This window comes from Nematolebias whitei, chromosome 7 (assembly GCF_014905685.2).
Source record: "Nematolebias whitei isolate Nwh7 chromosome 7, NemWhi1, whole genome shotgun sequence".
Lineage (NCBI taxonomy): Eukaryota > Metazoa > Chordata > Actinopteri > Cyprinodontiformes > Rivulidae > Nematolebias > Nematolebias whitei.
The window spans coordinates 15,539,386-15,562,233 of NC_056504.1; the positions used below are offsets into that span (position 1 = coordinate 15,539,386).

At 40.7% G+C, this 22,848-nt stretch overlaps 1 protein-coding gene across 1 annotated transcript in view; it reads right to left on the reverse strand.

The window, feature by feature from the left end:
• The window catches only part of LOC119412160 (inositol 1,4,5-trisphosphate receptor type 1), a 33,780-nt gene extending 16,710 nt beyond the window's left edge, over positions 1 to 17,070 (reverse strand). Inside the window, exons 1-5 of the mRNA XM_037679137.1 lie at positions 16,954 to 17,070; positions 16,504 to 16,596; positions 10,897 to 11,042; positions 6,314 to 6,479; positions 5,317 to 5,477 (exon numbers count right to left, since the gene is read on the reverse strand). Of these exons, the coding sequence (XP_037535065.1) occupies positions 5,317 to 5,477; positions 6,314 to 6,479; positions 10,897 to 11,042; positions 16,504 to 16,582 (552 nt within the window). The 5' untranslated portion in view covers positions 16,583 to 16,596; positions 16,954 to 17,070. The remainder of the gene's footprint in view (positions 1 to 5,316; positions 5,478 to 6,313; positions 6,480 to 10,896; positions 11,043 to 16,503; positions 16,597 to 16,953) is intronic.
• Between the last annotated feature and the right edge of the window lie 5,778 nt (positions 17,071 to 22,848).

Here is a 22,848-nt window from a genome sequence, read left to right on the forward strand (position 1 = left end):
TAACAAAAAAACGAAGTCCAGATGACATGATTCAACCTTTTTTGTTGCAAACCCATATAGTTTATTTGGGCTGAGACAAACAAGGACCCATAGGTAGAGATCCAGTCACCGGGTGCTCATTACTGTCATTCCAGGGTGGGGCCCTGGCAATCTACATTTGGGCAGGAGACATCAAGCACTATGCTGTCTTCTGTTCATACGAGTATTTAATTGCACCGCGGCTTGTTGTTTAGGACCAATCTTTCTTGGGAGACCCAAATGGGGGCAATTGCCATCAATAGCTTCTACAGTATAATTATTCAGCTGCATAAACTCACCAAAATAAGGTGGCAATTCACAGAGTTGTTTTCAACAATTATGGCAAAGTTCTGGTCTAAATCCAGACATTTCCTAAACTAATTTTGAGGCCAAATTTTGTCCAATTTTAGGTATCCTTTTATCCAAACATGCTCATAAGGGGGTTAACGCTCATGCACATGCTATGAGAAGTCAGCTAAACAGCAGCATAAAAACGATAACCTTTATTAAGAACTCGTACAAATATAAAAGCACAGCTACTAAACTTCATAAGACCAACTTTAACTTCCAATAGTAATTGTATCAATCTGTGCTCTAAAATCTTTAATCTGAGCACAACAAAATGTTTCTTTTTCACCTATTTAAACAAACAAACAAACAATATAATTATTTGCAGTACATGTAAGCAGCATATTTGATTTCCTATCCCAAACAGATAAGACAGTTGGGGCTTTTGTGTTGTTCCAAAATAAACTTCCATATATGGCAGAGCTGGAAATGCACAAACAGGAGGCTGACCATTCCACCACCGATCCACAACTCATGCTACATATCCACACATATCCATGTACCTGTATACTGTATAAATTAAAAATTGAAATCTTCTGTTAGACAGCTAAGAAAAAGAAAGAAAAAAAAACTCAGAGTAGAGGAGTACTCAAAATCAGTGCTTTACAACCAAGAATGCTAATCAGTAGGCAGCAGCCATTGCAACACAAAGCTAACAAACAGCAGCTAGTTGGCCTGACTCAAGGAGGTGTTCAGTGAGGTGAAGAACTGAGAAATGACAACGGTGATGTTTGGGCATATTGTGCAAGTGAGGCCTGTCACCGGTCAACAGCACATCATTTGCCAAAGATGTAATTAGAGGTGTTCTCAGCTAGGATACAAGAAGTTGCAATATCCCATACTTCATTTGTTATACCGAGTGAACAGACTCAAAGAGAGCATAGCTGTTGCAAATGCTAGAGCATAGCCTCCTCAATTATTATATCAAATATGTTTCATAAAACCAGTTTTGAAAACGTTAGTTGTTTTTGAATCACTCAGACTAAACTTGGCTAGATGAGGACATACTGTTTCAAACAGTTGCATGTGGAGCTGGGAGTTAACACTGAAGATGACTGAAATCACCTGACAGGTCATCGAGGTCTTCTCTGCTCAGCTTGAAAGCTTCTCTTCAAAACGCGCACCAACATTCAGTTTGGCTGCATGGGGTGTAAGGTTAATTAATGAGGAAGAGGCGATGGGGGTTTATTCTAAATCAGGTGATTCCTCACAAGACTGCAACAAGCAAAATAAAAGGGAAGAAAGTGGGCTAAATCTAATAATAAACTCTTACAAACTGACAAGTGCGTCAAGAAAGAAACCACTTCACACAACGGGGCTTTCCTTTGGCAGTTCAAATGTCTACTAATGGTTCTCATGCAACAATCCCAACCAGTAACAAACAAACGAGCCTGAAGAAACTGTAACCAACACACAAGCTAAATGTTTCCATGTTTCAGATGCCCATCATATGGTGATTTGTAGATGTAAACCAGTGAACAACTGTGTGCATTTAATAGAGAAGGATTCATTTGAGCTATAAGAATTCAAAATAGTTGAGTATTTTGTGCTTACAAAGCTGACTAATGGATCATTTAAAGGTGGGGTTTTTATAACTCAGTTTCTGAGCTCAGGGGCAAAAATGAGTGTAAAACTGTGCTGTGCATCTCCAGTGGAGGAAAAAAATGTGGTGCAATAAATTATGTATAACCAAACTTGTATAAACTTGAACGCTAGGGTCAGAAAAGGCCAACAGAGTTCTTCAGTTGAGAGGATTAACTTCAGAAAAGACCAACACAGAAGCTAGAACTGTGTTTTCTGCAGATCAAATCTTGAGGGCACATTTGGTTTGAAATGAGGAAGAAAAAGTAATTATGTCTTAACACCTTAATTTTAAATAACCTGCGCTTTCTATGTAACAACAAAACGAAACTCGTGAGTTCTCCTAGAGTTGTTTACTTGAGTAATAACAAAAAATAAACATAAAAACATTTAAAAAAAAGCATGCAATTACATACAAATTTCAGCTGTGTAAAACTTGGGGGTGGGGGGTGTTAAAATAAAAAAGAAAATTCTTGAACACATGGTAAGTCTTTATGCTCCAGGCTTTAATTGGAGTTCCTCCTACCTTATACGGAACAAAACTATAAACAACACTTATGTTGTTGCTCCCATTTTTCACGAGCTGAACTCAAAGATCTATTTCTACGTACACAATAGAACTTTCTCTCAAATGTTCACAAATTTGTGTAAATCTGTGTTAGTGAGGACTTCTCTTTTGCTGAGATAATCCATCCACCTCACAGGTGCAGCATATCTAGATGCTGATTAGATGACATGATTATTACACAGGTGTGCCTTAAGCTCCATTTGCACGAGATTAGTTTTACCTAGGGACCACATGCTATTTGTAATAATTACGGAGATCGTCTGTTGTTAATCCCGTGTGAATCGGCCATGTCAGTCATTTGTAAAGTAAAAATTCCCCCGCAAAATATCTACTATATTTTGCTGAACTCCGAGGTCCTGTGATCATACTAATCCAATGTGAATAGGCATCTCTGTGACTTGCACAGAAATGAGCGGAATCCAATATGTAATTAGGTGGTTTTTGTTTTAGTTTTCTAAGCAAAATCATTTGGGGAAAAATAGAACAAGGCTATTTTAAATGAACGCGCTGCTCGCTTCGGCTTTTTTAGATGTTTCTACTTCCTTCACCACAAATGACAGAAGGTGCAGAGACGCACGCATGCAGCCGGTGATCAGCTGACCCATCAATCCATTATATTTACCCGCTTCTTCCTTTTCGGGTAGCGGGGTTCGCTGGTGCCCATGTCCAGCCATCACTGTGCGAGAGGCGGGACACATCTTGGACAGGTCGCAAGTCCATTTCAACTGACGGGTCAGCGGACGTGTGTGGCTGGTCGGACCTGCCTCCTCCTCAACAACAGATTAACACAATTTTATATTGTCCATTCTTATTTAGTTTTCTTTGTGCTGATTCGTAAAACCACATCAAAGCCGGACACTGATCCGGCCCGCACACTAAGCACATTATTTTGGACCGGCCCGGTCGTGACAACGCAGCGCGTTAACATCATATTCGGAAGATGTCCGTAAATTTCAGCTAAATCTCAGGCTTTGGTTATCCCGTGCGAATGTGAATGGACTGTACTTATACAGCACCTTTCTATCTATTCAAGACACTCAAAGCGCTTTACACTACAACCTGTGTCCTCATTTACCCATTCATACAGCACTCTACTAGATCTCTACAAAGCTAATTGAACAAATCATTCTAAAGAGACTAATCAGTGCTTTATCACAATCATACACCGGTGGGACACACATTGGAGACAATGAGTGGTTCAGTGTCTTGCCCAGGGACACTTCGGCATGCGACTGCTGGTGGATTCGAACCCCCAACTCTTGCATTGGAGGACGACTGTTCTAACCACTCAGCCACAGCTGCCCCACATAAAAAGCAGATGTTGGGGATTAATTTACTACATGTGGTCCTTAGGTAAAACTAATCCCATATGAATAGGGCTTTAGGCTGACCACAATAAAAGGCCACTCTAAAATGTGCAGTTTACTTTTACTGTATCATGGTGGTGGTGGTGGTGGTGGAGGTGGTGAGGGTCTGGGAGTTCAGAAAACCAGTCCGTATCTGGTGTGACAACACACCTTTGCATAAAGTTGACCAGGTTGTTGACTATGGCCTGTGGAATGTTGGTCCACTCCTCCTTAATGGCTGTGTGAAGGTCCTGGACATTGTCAGGAATGGGAACATGCTGTTGTATACAGTGATCCAGGGCATCCCAAACATGCTCAACGGGTGACGTGTACAGTAAATATGCTGGCCATGCAAGAACTGGGATGTTTTCAGCTTCCAAGAATTATCCGCAGATCCTTGCAACATGGGGCTGTGCATTATCCTGCTGCAACATGAGGTGGTGGTCGCAGATGAATGGAAAAGCAATGGGCCTTGGAATCTCGTCATGACATCTCTGTGCATTCAAAATGCCATCAATAAAACGCAACTGTGTTCGTTGTCCATAACATAACCTCACCTTCACCATGGGCCACTCAATTCACAATGTTGACCGATCACCCTCATGAGGACATACATGCAGTCTGCCATCTGCCCTGTACAGTGAAAACAGGGATTCATCCGTGAAGAGAACACCTCTCCAACATGCCATATGTCATCCAGTGTGAGCATTTGTCCACTCAGGTTGGTTACAACAACAAATTGCAGTCAGTTGGAGACCCTGATGAGGACAGCGAGCATGTAGATGAGCTTCCCTGAGATGTTTCTGAAAGTTTGTGCAGAGATTCTTTGGTTATGCAAACTGATTGTTGCAGCAGCTGTCCAGGTGGCTGGTCTCATATGATCTTGGAGGTGAAGAAGCTGGATGTGGATGTCCTGGGCTTGTGTGATTACATGTGATCTGAAGTTGTGAGGCCGGTTGGATGTAGTGCCAAATTCTCTGAAACACCTTTGGAGACGGCTTATGGTAGAGAAAACTTGTAACATCTGTGTCATTGTGCGGTGTGATAAAACTGCATGAGTGGCCTTTTATTGTGGTCAGCCTAAGAAACACCTGTGTAATAATCATGCTGTCTAACCAGCATCTTGATATGACACACCTGTGAGGTGGATGCATTATGAATTATTATAAAACTGAATTGAAAATTATTTCATCAAAGGAGAAGTGCTCACTAACACAGATTTTCACACATTTGTGAACAATATTATAGAGAAAAAGGCCTTTTGTGTACATAGAAAGAGTCTTAGATCTTTGAGTTCAGCTCATGAAAAATGGAAGCATAAACAAAAGTGTTGCATTTAATCTTTTTTCCAGTCTAGTTTACCAATAAAAGGGTGATGTAAATGTAAACTAAAATGTGTGTAGAAAAGCTCAGGCAGATAATGGGCCAAATGCTCATGCACAAAAACATCCTTACCCTGATCATTTCAGCTACATAGCTTTCGGGCCCTGTGAACTCTGTGGAGTCCTTCACCTTCACCAGGACGATGAAGAATAGGTAGTGCCACATGTTGTGTTCAACTTGGATGTGCTCTTCAAAAGTTACTGTCTTGTTGTCAAACTTATCTCTTTCCAAACCTGAGAAAGGAAGAACACCACCCAAATAAACATTATTCTTATTTCTTAGGAAGGATGAGGAAATAAGCGGTTTTGCTGCAACATGACATAACTGTTCTTGTGACCTAAATGAAGATGGTTGAAAAAATAAGAGGAAATGGGTCATGTGGAAATGGGTAGACCAAACATAAGAGGTGAGAGTTGCTCAGAATGTGAGTTTTTTTTTGTTGTTCCACTAAATCCAAGTGATCCCCAGAGATGCTTGCACTGGATTTATAAATGAAGAATAATCCCTAATATGGGTGTCCAGCACAAAGCGGAAAGTTTGTCCACTTTATTCAAATGAAATGTCAATAAGTGTGTGTGCAGTCTAACGTGGTCAAGCCCCATATGGCAACAGGAAGAAACACTCCTCCTCCACAGCAGCACCTTCCGTGACTAACCATTCATTCTGGGAAGAGGAGGCGTAGTGTTTTGTTACACAGAAAAACAGCCCCATTTTGCAAACAGCCCTGATGAGAATCTGTTGCACAGCAGTCTCATGCTTATATGAGAGCAGGCGTAGGGCAGACCACTCTCAACAACTGCACCGTGCTGCTTGACAAAGGCTTTATGAAACAAGTCAAGTATCAACTGCAACTTTGACTGTACCTGTATTTCTTTAAAAAATAAAATTACAAGACAGTATGACCACTTAAAGACAGTGAAGAAGATTGTGAGTCACATTCCTGTAAGGCTGAAAATTATTGTGTGCAGCTTGGCTGTGAGAAATGCAAAAGAAAGAGAACAAAGTGTTTGAGTATTATAAGAACCTAGAATGACACATTTTTAGTTTTTAATAATTTTAATTTAACTACCACAAATGAAGCATGTTGTCTTCAGGATTTCTTCTTTCTTCTGCTTTTCACTTCTCAGGTCAGCAAAAGTATCGATGATGACACCAAAGATGAGATTGAGAACGATAATGATGACCATGAAGAAGAAGAGCAGGTCGTAGATGACTCTGGCTGCAAACAAAGGCTCCTGCAGAAGTCAAGAGACAAAACTTGTTAAGGCAAAAACTGACTTGGCCCAACTGTAGTCAGCTAAAACAAACAAACAAACAAACATCATTATATATATGTGTATGCATGTGTGTGTGTAAAATTTTTAGATTTAATTTGTCACACATACGTGATGTTTTTCTAAAAATGTTCCAGCAAAGGCAGAAACTTTTAGGGATCAAGTTCACATGTTATTTAATTATTTATTTATTCATTTTTGTGGTTGCAATGGACTGAGGTTCAGAATAATTCAATGCTGGTTTTTTTTTACTTTACCTCTGTCATAAATTATTCTGATATAATTAAGACAAACATTTTGAACTCTTTGCAGTTGCGTATATTTTTCAACATTGCTCTGTAATTGTTGAACTCTTTTCAGCCACAGTTGTTGACAGACTGGAAAACCCCTGCCTATTTTTACTCATGACTTTGTCATGCCCAGTAATGTGTTACCCAGTAGGTTTTAACCTGATAAATGATTATCATTATTTCACAGCTAAATATTACATTTATCTCAAACCGTTTGGAACACCGTACACCAGTATTTTATTTACAGCAGTCATGCATGTTGCATGTCCCGAAAATGCTGACAGAAGTACAAAACATACATTTGCAAATGTATGGGTTACTAAGATGTTTAAAATGGTTTTGTGATGCATGTGAAGGAAATCAAACCAAGCAGTTGTTATTACATATGACTGTTAGTGAGGTGCGATATATACCACACTGAACATGGAGAAGAAAAAACTAAGACCAGAGCTGTCCAAGGAGCTCCAGACTGAAGATTACAGATATTCATGTTAGAGGTAAAGTTCACATGGCTACCACAGCTGCCATTATTATTATTTAAAAAATATAAGATTCATGGGACTGCAACCAGCCTCCCAAAATTCAATTCAATTCAGTTTATTTAGCATCAAGTCACAACAGAAGTCGTCTCAGTGCACTGTACAAAAACATTCACATACATTGAAAAAACCAGTTAGTAAAAGTTCTCTATCTGAGGAAGCAGCAGATTCTGTTGAATCTTCATTTCATCACAATCTCCCATCCTGAGCAAACACAAAGGCAACAGTGGAAAGGAAAAACTCCCTTTAACAGGAAGAAACTTCTAGCAGAACCAGGCTTAGTGTGAGTGATCATCTTCTTAGACCGGCTGGGTTTGAGAGGACAGGAAGTAGAGAAACCTAGAATACCAGGTCCAGGTGTACTTTCTATAGGAGGAAAGACAAAAATCGTGAAGGATATACAGTAAATAATAATTAAAAATTCCAAATACAAACAGGTAGAGTAGAGCAAGTAAAGACAGCAGCAGAGTGAGGAAATGTCAATTTGTCCTCCAGCAGTCTAAGCCTATAGCAGCATAGGATAAGGGATAGCTCAGGAAACCCCAGCCAACCCCAACTATAGGATTTATCAAAAAGGAAAGTCTTAAGTCCCGTCTTAAAACTGGACAATGTGTCTGCCAAACAGAAATAAATTGGAAGTTGGTTCCACAAGAGAGGAGCCTGATAACTGAAAGATCTTCCTCCCATTCTGCTTTTAGAAACTTTAGGATCCACAAGTAAACCTGCAGTCTGAGAGCAAAGTGCTCTGTTAGGAAAATATGGAACAATAAAGTCTGTAATATAAGATGGCGCTAAGTTGTTGAGAGCTTTGTAGGTTAGAAGTAAGATTTTGAATTCAATTCTGGACTTGACAGGGAGCCAATGGAGAGAAGCTAAAACTGGAGAGATGTGATCTCTCCTACCAACTCTCATAGGACGTTGACACAAGAAGAAGTGCAACCCCAGGTTGATCAGACAGATAGTGTGGATAGTAGAAAAGGAGCAAAGGAAACCATCCAAAGCCAAGTGAGCTGAACTCCAAGGTAAAAAAAAAAAAAAAGAAACCCGTCACTTTATGATCACACCATTCGACACATTTCTAATGAGCTCCATGGAAGGAGGAGGTACACCAAAATTTAACATAATTTTTCTAAAAAATACTTTAATGAATTAGCTATTTTTGTGCTTGATAAAAACCATGTGTTTGATACATGATAGCATGTACAGTATTTTATGACAGGGGGCACTAAAAAGTAATCATCACGATGCCTTCCATGATTCTTGTATACAACCATAGAACTAAATTATATGTTGAGTTGTTGAAGCTGACTTTTGTTATACTTCATTTAGTTCCACTTCAGTTCAGTTCAGTTTCTGGATAAAAAGGGATTCAACAATATTTTTGCATTCAGGCACAGTAATTTGCAAAAAAGCTAAGCTGAAATGCTCCATTAAAAAAACAGTATGTCTACTGTGAGTAACCTCACATGTCTTAACACATGGCCACAACCTAATAATCACATTGACTTGGATCACTAACTCACAGCCATACAATAATAAATACACCAGATGACATCATGAAGAAATTAAATATTTTCATATCAGTGCAGTTCTGTTCTTACGTGCCAAATTGTTGGAAACAAAACCATAAAAATCATTACAACGGTAATGACAGATAAAGCTGCCAGCTCATCGTACAGCACACTGACGGTATGCGTACACAGACAAAATGGGAAATTTAGGAACATTGGATAGAACTCTTTACAGACATTTACTTAGCATATTATCCATCCATCCATCCATCCATCCATCCATCCATTTATCTATCTATGCTGGACATTAAATTAGAATATCATGAAAAAGTTGATTTATTTCAGTAAATCCATTCAAAAAGTGAAACTTGTATATTATATTCATTCATTACACATAGACTGAAAGAAAGCAAACATTTATGAGTTTAAAATAACTGGAAATCTAGTATGAAAGATTGAAGACAATTTACATCTATTATTTTCTTTTGCTGGGATTAACACAGCATGCATGACTGATCAATGTTGCCCCTCAGTGTGAACAGGCAACTGTCTGGTTGCATGCAAATCATTCCTGTGTCGAACAGGATTCGGCATGACTCACAAGCAATTTGCATGGATCTTAATCTAAAGGAATGGTGATTGTTGAAAAGTCACATTTACACATTTATGCTATGCTCATTGAAGCTGTTGCAATTTCCTTTCCAGGTCACTAGCTAGTGCAGTTGTTTTTGTACTTTACAAATGTACAGACACCTCAGTCTTCAACATAAAAACAGTAGCATTGAAAATGGTGAATACAGGAACATTTATTTTAATCAAGTTGAGTTGCTCCACATTGAAAAAAATGTGAACAGCACAAACAGCACTCTGCTATCTGCATATGTTCATTTTGTTCATCTACTCACGCAAGAACAGAAAAACTATTGAATGCAGATGATTGTAGTGGGCATGTGTGATTTCACAGAAGTTGTGGTTTCCCTTGAAACCATGCCAGGCATTTCCAAAATCTTCCACTTAGAGACCTGCGTTCAAAAAATTTTGATGCAAGAGAAAACAACGGCTGTTGTTGTGTATACAAATGGCCGAAACACAAAAGAAGTGCTATGGTTTCACTTAAAAACAGAGTCATGTAAACTGCGTCTGAATCATTCCCTCATTCTTTTGAGTCAAGCTGCACATCTAGACTGTTCTATGAGGGAGCACATGCTCGTCTTTATCCTGCATGAGCTAATTTAGTTATTTGTGGAATGCTTGAGGTTATGAAATTCTTCGATGCAGATGCCCTGACCTTTTAACAAAGCACATCTCAGTCAGACCTTCTTCAAACTGCAGCCTCTATTTCTCACAGGACATTTTTTACAGGATATAAAACTGTCCAAAAGTCTCGTTGTCTAATTAAATCTGATTTATGTGATTTTTGAAGTTGAACACAATGAAATACTTGTCTTGTTTTATATTTATTTACTGGACCTTTTGAAGCCTCTATGTCCCATCAGGACTTCGAGATCTTCAAATCAAATGTTGCTGATGGTACCAAGAACTTATTTTAAAACACGTGGAGACAGAGCATTCCAAGTGGTGGCCCCGAGGCTTTGGAACGCTCTCCCTCTGTCACTGCGCTGCTCAGATTCCATTGACTCTTTCAAAAATGATCTTAAGACTTATTTATTCAGACTGGCTTTTATTTAAATTTTGTTTACTTTTACTTTGTGAAGCACTTTGTGATGTCATTGTCTGTGAAAGGTGCTATACAAATAAAGATTACTTACTTACTTACTTATTAAAACATAAAGTGCACTTTTGAGTTCTACAGTATCGGTTTTCTTCGTTTATTTTAATTCAACTAAATCTAATTTATTCCAAGAGTGTGGGGGAGTAAATATGCAAGAAATATACTGTATGTCTTGTGTTCTGCTCATCAGGTCTGAATTAAAAAAAAGACTCTGAAAAGCTTTCCCCCTCAATTAAATCTGTTCTTTCCTTCCAAACTTTAAGAAATTTGCGTGAGATTTCTTCTGTTGGTGTTGTGTTTCTGTACCTCTTTGGATGGCTTCCGCAGGACGTCCCCAACACCTCCTCCACTCCTGAGGCCATGACTCAGTACCGTGACAATACACATGAGTAAGGAATCACACGTTCGCTCTTTGTCCTCAATCACCACTGATGGTTGGACAACAAGGGGGGCTATGGGATGCAGCAAATGAGAAAAGATTTTAGTAAGGCTTTCTTTGGTCATCTGCATCACTATAATCCTTCAGCAGCACATTTAAACACAAAGACATGAAAAAGGGAGCTTTTCATGACAACAGCTGAAAATCCAATATATGACAAAATGGTAACATTTAGACATTAATTTTATACTCCTAACACTGATTTGTTGAACAAACTGTTGAAGGTTCTGTGAGAACTCAACAGGAGTGGGAATTTTCTCACTAACCACACAAACTACACCACAATTAGCCAGTAATGATCGATTTGGAGGATTAGACAAGGTCAGGGGTCAAGCAGCTTGAGAATTGGACATGCTTGACTGATCGGTTTTAAGGTGCTGCATGTGTTCCTGATTGAATAGAGGCTTTCTCATCTAGATCAGTCATTTGTAAGTATTCACTGTTTGAAGTTAAAAGACTTTCTGCGCCATCACTGAGTGGACCCATCAATCTGCCTGTACCTGATCTTTAATCCTTGACCTTTGAACCCTAACCCCTTCACGCAGAGTCCACACCCCCAGTGTTTCACCTAGCGGCCTGAGAGACTGTACCCATTTCAACTGATCACCCAGCTGTGCAGAGCTGGAAATTCATAAAAGTGCCAAATCATAAAGTCCTTCACATACAAGCAGAAACATACACAGACAAGCCATAAGCACACAGGCATACAGAAACGCTCAGGAATCTTATGCATGCACAAACCTGTGAATTTAACGTTAAGACAGCTCTTTAACCCCAACACCATCTTTCTATCATGTGCAACATACACACTATAACTCTCAACATATTGAATCAAAGGTCAATATATTTCTGTTTGTTTCTTGAAGACATTTCACTTCTTGTTTATGAAGCTTTATCCCCTCAAAATTAAAATGTGAAAAGTTTCAAGCTTACAAATTGTTATTGGGCTACACAAATGTTGGGCTGCACAACACTTCAGAACCTGTTCTTCAGGTGAGGACTCAGTGGTTTAATTACATCACAAAAGTATGAGCAATCTTTAGAGGAAAGTAATGCTCATATTTTGGACAGAGAAGGTAGGTGGTGAGACGACTTGTTCATAAAACACAGTTTTTCCAAAACTATCGTTTGTAAACAGCACCATTTCTAGAATTACGGTAGCTTTATCCACACACAAACAATGAAAATTACCCAAAATGCTCTAGTAACTATGCCATTTATTATTTTAACTACGACTAAAAAAAGGAAATGGGGCATATAAAGCACCCTGAGTGCAAAACGTAAACAAAAGACAACCTCTCCCTCACACCTTAGATTAACATGTGGTGCTATGACATCATAATTTATAAAAAGTTGTGTTTTGTTGCAACCGTAAGTTTGTTGGTGTCTCTCACGGTGGCCATCTTTGAACTCGGTGGTGGACACCACAAACGAGGGAGGCCATTCAGCTAAAGAAGTTCTATCGGTCGGGCCTTGTACTCCAAAGGCAGTTAAGGGTATCAGCAAGCCAAGTGGGCTGCAATCCTGGTTGTTGCTGAGAAAAAAACTTGGATGGAGGAGGAGTTTGGTGAAGTATTGAACTGAGACTCTTGACTGGCTCCATGAAGATTCTGCAAAACCTTCAGGAAACTGAGGTGTGGGACACAGCACTTTAATAACTTGTGTATAGTAGAGATGGGATGCTGTTGACTTCAACCAAGGATGTTGTCGAGTGGTGGAAGGATTACTTCCTGGACCTTCTTAATCCCACCAGCATGTCTTCCATGGTGGAAGATGGGTTGGAGGACTTGGGGACTGGTCTGTCCATAACTTGGGCTAAGGCCATTGAGGTAGTTAAAAAGCTGCATGGTGGTGGGGTTTTAGAGTCGGATGAGATTCGCCCCGAGTTCCTCAAGGCTCGCCTATATAACTTGCATGGGCATCAGGGGCAGTGCCACTGGAATGGCAGAATGGGACAGTGGCTTTCCTTTTCAAGAACGTGGACCAGAGGGTGTGCTTCAATTATATGGCAATCACAATCCTCCGTCTTTCTGATAAGGTCTATTAAGGAATGCTGCTAATAAAAAAATATAAGTCTGGTTGATGGCTGAACCTTAGATTCAGGATGAATAAAGAGTGTTTCATCCCAGTCGTGGGACACTGGAACACCTCTTTACCCTTTGCCCAACCAGTCTACATGTGTTTTGTGGACTTGGAGAAGGAATTCAACTGTATTCCCAGAGGTACACTGTGGGGGCACTCCGTGAGTATGGGATTGGGGGTGAAGGTCGTCTGTTTCGAAGGCCTCAGGATTACGTCTTAGCTATTTGTGGACAATGTGGTCCTATTGGCATTGTTGTGCTGTGATCTCCAGCTCTTACTGGAGCAGTTCTCAGCAGAGTGTGAAGCAGCTGGGATGGGTATCAGAACTCCAAATTTGAGGCTATGGTCCTAAGTCTAATAAGGGTGGATTGCCCTTTCCGAGTTTGGAATGCAGGTTCTGCCTCAAGTGAAGAAGTTCAGTTATCTCAGGTTTTGTTAATTTGTAAGGAAAGAATGGAACATGAGAATGACAGTCACACTTCTATTATCCCTCTACAGTATTGCAGACTATGTGCCAGTCCATTGTGGTGAAGAGGGAGCTTGGCTACAAGGCAAAACTCACTTTTTACTGCTTGATCTATATTCCCACACCTAACCTTTGGTCACAAATAATGGGTAGCAACAAAACGGACAAGACTGTGGATTAGAGTTGCATTTGGGTCCAAAAAATCTGACCCGACCTGGCCCCAGCCTGTAGCCTCATTTCTGAACCCCACTCGATCCGACAAATTAACGGTAATTACAGTTCCAAACCTGAACCCGACCTTTTTAATTAAGCTTTGACTGCTTATATAGTTATTAACGGTCGGCAGACACGCACAGCTGAGTAAAGGGGGCAGAAGATAGGAGCTGAGGGGGTGTTTGCCCTTTCATGGCTGTCAAAGCGCATTAAATGCTTCTCCTGCTACTGCCTGCACTGGACCCTGCTCCAACATGTCGGATATTTTGTGATCTCACCTGTTTGGGTCATCAGCCACACGCGTCCACTGCGTGCAGCATCTGAATCACAGAGCTGCTGAATGAATATTCATTTGGGCTGACGGATTGCTGGCAGTAGTCCATCTGAAGCTTAACTTAACTTTTTACCTCTTTCAAGGCCGGTCAGTGTGCGGTCAAATTGCCGCGTGCTGCTGGTCATTGTATGGCAAGCCATGTTGCCATATAATTGGATTGTCAGCCGCGCGCGTCCGCTGACGCAATCAAAAGCCAGACATTGACCCGGCCCGCACATTAAGCACATTCTTATGGACCGGCCCAGCTCTAATACGAGTCGGGCGGGGCCGGGCTCCAGGTTTGGGTTAGAAATGACAGCTCTACTGTGGATACAAGCAATCAAAATAAGTTTTCACAGTAGGGTAGCTGGTCTCTTTCCTGGAGACAGGGAGAGAAGTTCAGCTATCCAGAAGAGACTTTAAAAAGAACCGCTGCTCTTCCACATAAAGAGGAGCCAGTTGAGGTGGTTTGGGTAAGGAAGCCATTTGGATGCCTCCATAAGGGGGTGTTCTGGGCATGGGAACACTTTTGCAGTGGTTTAGTCTACATTTTTGTAGTGGGTATACTGTGCTTAGAAACCAAAGTACACTGGTTAGTACAATGTAATCATGCTGATCTCATGCTGCTGATCACTTCATGTTGCTGTGTTCATTGGTCCTCATCTGCTTGCACGAACTCATGTTTGTGCTGCTGTTGTTTTGGCGCATTACTTTTGTGCTGTTGGTGCTTAGTGTGTTCTTAGTCTTGTGCATTCTTAGTTTAGTGAATTTAGTATATGACTTGGATCTTACTAATGTTTTTCTTTACAATTTGTGTTTTTGTTGGATGTAACTGGGACCCTGTGTACATAGTTTTGTCCCACCTCATGTATCACGTGTAGTGTGTATGACAAATAAATCGCTGACTGAATTTATTTTGATTTTTAAGCATATTGAACATTTCCCAATTTCTCTGATGCCAATATTTGAATAAATGAACAACAAATTTTGTACAACAGTTATCTTTGTATTAAAAACATGTTATAGAATTTATAAAACAGTATCAAAGCAAAGCACTGCATACTGATAAGATTGTTATGGAAGCGTTTAAATGACGATTAACGTATCAATGACACGTGTCTAATGATATGTATCGTTTGTTACTTTTAAGTGGGTATAATGAATTAAGCTTTTCTAGTGGGTATACTCCATATACCCAAATATCACGTAGACTACATCACTGCTTTTGAGTCCTTCCAGAAGAGCTGGAGGAGGAAGCTGTGGATAGAGATGTCATTACCTCCCTGCTCAAGCTGCTGCCCATGTGACCTGATATTGGAATGGAAGAAGGATGAACGGAAGGAATGGAGGACAGATTGCGTTTTGGCTATAAACACACAATTGCAAATGTGGTGTTCTGCTATTTTTCCACCCGTGGAACCGGTTTTCATAAATTACAGCTTTAAGGTCGTTTTCACACCAGATAGTCCGGTAGACTCTGTTCAGTTCGGGACCAATATTCATGATATTTTGTTTACATTTGAGCTGGTGCGTTTGCATTCACACTGCACTGTGCAGTCGAGCCAACCTGTTGAACCAACCTATTCCCCCGCTCGCCTGTGGGGGCGCTGCACCAAGAACTACTGAAAGAAACGACACAAAAACCTCTGAAGACACGTCTTCTTCTGTAAATAAAAATAAAAACGAAGTGGCATCAAGTTTTAGCAGTTTTAGGAGTTATATTTGGTCATTTTTCACAAATGGACTTAGCATGAGCAGAAGATGAGACAGAAGACCATGGAGAATATTGTTTTTCCACACAAGGCAGCTGACGGCTCCATATAAGGTAAGAGAAATGCGTGTTTGTTTGTCCTGTGGAGCGGGGCCGGTCTGTTTACATTCACACTGCACTCGAACCACGCTGGAGTTCGCTTCTACCGGGCCGAGACCTAGGTTTTAGCCTGGGCCAGAGTTCGCCTTTTTGTTCCGTGACAGAGTTCGATGGCGCGTTCACACCTCCCTAAACGAACCGGACTTTCTAGGAAAACGAGCTAGAGTTTGATTAAAGCAGACTAAACAGGGCTGGTGTGAATGCAACCTGAGGCTCCTAAATCACAGTTTTTGTGAGGATGGAAGGCTGAAACAATATACTGTTGCATACTGACAAAAAATGTTCCCATGAGGACGGCTCCTAGGAGGAGTCAAGAGGCAAGCTACATCAAATGGAAAACTCAATTCAAAACTGGAGAGGCTTCTGATGAGGAAAGTTCCTTGGGTGGGAAACAAAACGCCTTCAACTACAAAATAGATGTCCATCTGTTTTTATATACTTTTAAACATTTTAACTATTTTTATATGCCATGTCCTGGATGACCTAGATATCAGAATACATATTTTTATCTTTCATTTCTGTCAACTCACCATCTTTTACAGCTTCTGCTGTGCAATTTTCTCCATTTTCCTTCTGACAAACTCCACCAGAAAAAAACTCTCCTATCATGCTGGCTCCATGTTCTGTTCATTGGGAACACAAGATGCAACAGATACATACAGCTGCACAAAGTTCATATTCAACCTCCTAGGTTACTTAAGATTAAATCTTCAACAATACTTAATGATATTTGCAACTTTATTATTTAAAAATAAGCAGCAGAATAGTTATTAAGTTAAAGCAAGTTGAAATATTAGACAACACATTTATTATGTACAACAATGTTTTCGGACATCTAAAGCTCAATAAAGGTTGATTGAAAGCATTTTGGTGATAAACAAAACTATGTCTTCTAAGTGTTTGAGTCATGGAGGACAAGCAACACATGCCTGATCCTGGAAGTGAACCAAAAAAAAAACAAACCTTACATTTCAACATACCTAGAGTTTTGTTGGGTATCCTGTCAACAGCCAAAATGAAGTCATCTTTGAAGAAGATATACCCCACAATGGAGAAGAGGTAGACGAGGATAAGGGCCAACACAGCAGTCAGAACAATGGAACGTCCGTTGCGAGTGACACTTTTTATTACATTCAGCAACGTCTCTTCTCGGTAAACCAAATCGAAGAGCTGGAATTTAAAAAAAGTATTAAGGCCTGTGTGTGCTGTATTGCTGTTACGTGCACAATAAAATGTAAAAAATATACAACATGAAAACAGTGAGTATAATTTATGTTTTGTGTGTGTGCTCACATACTAGCAGGCTGTAAAAGAAGACGTGGACAAAGACCCCTAACGTGCAGATAATCAGGTAGAGCAGGTGGTAAAGAAACTCTACATCCAGGATCATGGCTTTATATCCACGTGTGAAGGTTCCTCTGTTCCCAACAAAGCTCATCAGGAAGATCACCTTGTTACATAACTAAGGAACAATGGGAAGCCAGTGGCACTTAGAGAAACATTACACAACATGTCTAAATCTGACACTGACACATGAGCGGACACTTACATTAAAAGCTCCAAGTAGGAATAACGTGGGTTCTAAGCCCACGGAGAAGATCAGGCGCAAGATGGTGGAGGCAATCAGTGCCCTGATACCATGTGGCTGAGGCGTCACTATGACAATAGCCAGAGACACCAGCATGCCCATCCACAGCAGGGCGGACAGATGGGGCTCTAAAGTGCCTGAGGATGATCAACCAGAGAGATGTCACAATTCCCACCTAATCATTTCGATTAAACTCGACGATCTTGAGATCAAATGTTTCTTCTTGTAAGGAATATCTGTTTCCATTGAACAATGGAACAATTGTTCCACAATCTTTGAATAAACACAAAGTCATTCATTACATTAAATCATGTATGTATATGTATATGATTTTATGTACCCACAAAAATAATCCATTGTGTGATAGGAACCACTTAAAAAACGTCACCTTGTTAAAACATCAGCTCAATGACTTCAGTGCTGCTGTGGCTACACAAATGTTTTCAGGGCAACATCCAAGTGATAAACTCAGGATAAACCATGTAAACACTGCCAATGTTTGGAGTTATTTTGGCAGTCAACATTCTGAAAATTAGCCAGTACTAATGTGAGAGTAATAACGCTTTCCCTTTTCTACTTTAATGTTGTCACATGCATGTCACATGACTTCAGAGAGAGAAACCATTTCAGATTGTATTTACTACAATCTGTGGAATCTAAACTGTGTAATTACATAATCTCTATAAAGAGACATTGCCATACTGAGTACATTTATTATACATAAACTTTGAAAACTTACAGAGAAATATTCAGACACTTTTTCTAAAGAAGGGGCAAATATTAAAGAAGACTTCTTTTTTAGCTCTAACTCATTGGGAGTTTACAGAAATGGTTAGCGTGTAAATCTAAATTTAATATTTTGCCTTTTGAACATTTGCACAGTTCGTTATGTCACTGTATACCAACGAAACACTAACACGAGCTCATCGTGTACCAGCTTAGAAAAAAACCTAATTGATTTTATAAATGTCATTTCATTTTCTCCTTAAAATGTAAGAAGCCCCAAAGGATCACATGATTTTTAGTCCAAGCGTCAGAGACCTCCATCATCTTGTTCCCTTCAGATTATCTTTATTGTTCCTCTGAGTACAGAATACATGACAGGTTACATAACCTGTTAGCTAAAAATACAATTAGCTCCAGACAAATATATCAGGTTATATGTACAGTTTTGTAACAGGATGGATAGATGGTGAGAGTTTGCAGCTAACCCAGACAGAGCAGCTTGGATGAAACACACCTAGTGTGTGAGACCATTTAATTTAATCCATATCAAGTTATATTCAGATATAAAATACATAAGTGGCTTCAGAAATTTCACAGCTGAAGTATTCTGTCATTAGCACATAAGTCACTTGTCTTTTCCCTTTCACTGCTTTATTTGGAGATACTCATAATGGTGACACGATTACTAATATCTAGTGTGATTTCAGTGAGACTGGTATCAATATAAAAATAACAAGTGTGTTGTGTAATACGAGTTAATAGGAGCAGAAAATACTATGACTGCTGCTTGTTTAAGCTTAATTATTGGCCAGGTAAGTGCCAGGCACTTGTCCTCAGTCAGAAAAGGGTGGATTGCTCTCACCAGGTCAAGAGTGAGGTTCTGCCTCAAGTGGAGGAGTTCAAGTATCTATGGGTTTTGGTCACAAGTGGGAGAAAAATGGAGCATGAGATTGACTGACTGATTGGTGTAGTGTCTGCAGTATTGCAGACTCTGTGCCAGTCCGTTTTGGTGAAGAGAATTGCAGACTCTGTGCCGGTCCGTTGTGGTGAAGAGGGAGCTGAGCTGTAAGACAAAGCTCTCTGTTTACCAGTCGGTCTATGTTCCTGCCCTCACCTATGGCCACAAACTGGGTAGTGACCGAAAGAATGAGATCGTGGATACACGCAATTGAAATGAGTTTCCTCTGCAGGGTAGCTGGACTCTCCCTTAGAGATAAGGTGAGAAGTTCAGTTATTCAGGAGAGACTCAGAGTAGAACCACTGCTCCTCCATCAAAAGGAGCCAGCTGAGGTGGTTTGGGCATCTGGTAAGAATGCTCCCTGGGCTGTAGCTCTTCTTTAAACATATCTGAGGGAAATTTTCCTAAGAGATCAATAATTTTGTCCCTTTTTATGATTTTTCAGCTGAGATAACTTTAACAGATTATTTAATAGTCATTAAAGTGAAAACAGGATTTCATGATAAAGCCGGCACCATTTATTTATTTATTTTTTTAATCTGCACTGATTAAATTTTTTTTTTATTATTTTATACATAAAGTGTTTCTAAAAATCATTTCCACCCTCCATCCCAACCATGTCCTGGTCCACCCGTCTGCCAGGATCGGGGTTCGGCCTTCATGAGCAGGCGAGGCCGGGGTCCGAGCAATGGCCTTCAGCAGCTCGTATGATCCTCTGAGGTGACCAGTGGAGCTCGGAGCCTGCAGGGCACACAAGGCCGAGATCCGGAGCCCGAGCCCCGAGTTGGCACCACGGAGAATCTTTCGCAATGACCTGCGGAGCTCAGAGCCTGGGAGATGACATCCTGCTCGGCCCGAGGGGGCTCCGAGGCGCCGGTGGAGAGGACCAAGAAGAGTCAGGGACCGGCTGAAGTCTAGATGTAATCTAGCTTGCTCTGAATTTTGTCGCCGGCCACCAAGCACAAAAAACACCTGCACTTCAGCATTAGACCACGGTTTTGTCATTATTGTTTTTAAAATCTTAAAAATAGGTCCAATCGCTCCTCGAGTTCGAACATCGGTAATTGTAAATGGTGGATTGAAGGTTTTGAAAAACTCAAACCCCTCTAGTGACACCCCCCCCCCCCCCCCCCCCCCCCCCCCCCCCCCCCGACCAATCAGTGACCGACTGTGTTCTGACGTCATGTTTTGGTGCCGGTTCAGCTTGCTTGGTACCACTGAGAAGAAGGGATCAAAAAAGGTGCCAGTTCCACGAAAAAAATGATAATGAAAAAGTCTTGGAAGCGTACAGAACTGAGTCGAGTCATGCTGAAGAGGAGCTATAGAAAAGGGGCATATGTCTCTCGGTTGGCCTGGGAACACCTTGGGGTCCACCCAGAAGAGCTGGAAGAGGTGACTGTGGAAAGAGATGTCTGGGCCTCTCTGCTCAAGCTGCTGCACCAGTGACCCAACTTCGGAATAAGTGGAAGATAATGGATGGATGGATACTGGCCAGGTTACTCTTGGAACAAGAGGCAGTGGGTCATAACATGAAGCAATACCAAAATGGGATGTTTGGTAGAAAAAGACTTGGCAAGTTTTATGAAGAAGTGATTGGGTGCTGAATAAAAAAAATAAAAAATAAAAAAAACGTAGGAAACTCTGGAGGCTGCAGTCAGTCATTTAGTTTGTCAGATTAGCTGCTTGTTCATTGTTACCACCAATAATTAGATAACCACTAGCTCCTCTACTTTTAAAGTACCTACTTAACGGATTGATGCTCATTCTTTATTGTAAATGGCTTCAAGTTGATGATTTCTTAAAAAGCTGTAATGGGATTACCAAAACCACCCAGTCTTAAATTTGATCAATCGGACTGTGTGAAAATACAGAGATGAGATTGATGATAATCAAGTGTCCATAAAATGTGCTTTTAGATTGTCATCAAGATGTTAAGTGCCGCAAAATGTCTGACTCAGACTGAAGAGTAAGAAAAAATGGAAACTCCTAATGATACCATTTTCCAGTCTCGAGCACCACAGGGCATTTTTGTAATCATCAGAGTGATATTTGTTTTTATGATATAAAAAGTATAAACACATACAGTAAATAAGAAACCACAGATTAACGTCTTAATTACTATTTTTTGGTCAATTATAAATTTGTATTTTCTATTACATCCAGGGCAGCACGGTGGCGCAACTGGTAGAGCTGCTGCCTCTCAGCGAGCAGGTCCTTGGTTCAAACCCCGGTCCAGGGGCCTTTCTGGGTGGAGTTTGCATGTTCTCTCCGTGCATGCGTGGGTTTTCTCCGGGTGCTCCGGTTTCCTCCCACAGACCAAAAACATGCATGTTAGGCTGATTGGTAACTCTAAATTGTCCCTAGGTGTGAGTGAGAGAGTGAATGGTTGTTTGTCTCGTTTGTCTCTATGTGGCCCTGTGATGGACTTGCGACCCGTCCAGGGTGTACCCCGCCCCTCGCACAATGATTGCTGTGCTGGACATGGGCACCAGCGACCCCTGTGACCCAAAATGGAATAAGCGGGTAAAGATAATGGATGGATGGATATTACATCCAAAGGACAGATAAACGTTTTGCTGTCATTTTAAAACTTCTGACACAAAACTGAAAAGAATTGCGTAGGACTTGCATTGAGTGTAAAGAAAAAAAGACAAAGTATGTTTTAATGGAAAAACAATACCTGTTGCAATAACAGTGTGGGCTGTGAATTTTGGCAAATTTTATTTCTCAATAAGTTTCTGGCATAAAGTTCTCTAAGTCTTTACAATTCGCACCTTCATTTAACATTTTTTGTTGTTTTTGATGTTGTTGCTTGTTCCCAACTACTAGGGAGCACAGCCAGTGTATCTTTTGTGCTGGTCCCAATCCCGGGTAAATTGTGAGAGTTGTGTCAGGAAGGGCATTTGGTGTAAAGCACTGTTGCTAAAATAAACGTATATGTTTATCCAAGCAACACAATACCATTTCGGTTGAGGCCTTAGTTAACAACGACCCCTGCCAGGGCTGTTGACAAACAGGGTGCAGGAAGATATTGTGCTACTGTTAAGCACCCAGGATACTCCCGCGTCCGTCCGTCTGCGGAGGTACATGTCTGCGCAAAGCTTAATTTTTATGACCGCGTACGCGTCGCACAATAAACTGCCCGGCGACGGACTGTTATGTATGCAACACCAATGTATTAAATTCCCCTTCTTCATCCCTGATCTGGTCTTTAATTTTTTTTTGCCAAAAGGCAAGCGATCTCTTCCTCCTCTTTTGATGCCATGTCTGAAATTGTGAGAAATGAAGGAATTTGTCACGAGCGAATTAAAATCATGTCCAACATGGCTGTGGGAGGGTCTGGAAATTTCCTGGTGGGCTGGTCTGATGTGTGGGCTTCAGGACCAGCGCTCTGCGCTTTTTAAAATAAAAAAAATAAATTATTAACAACATATAAACACAGAACACCGCTGCGGCTGGAGCTGCCAGCTCTCGTTTTTATTTTTATTTTTCGACCTGTAGGCGTGTCAGCAAATGACCAATCGGTAAACTCAATTTGTCCCGAAGGTAAACGCCCATAGTCTGCGGAGCTTCTCTGCAGCCGCTCAGAGTGGACGCTCGAGC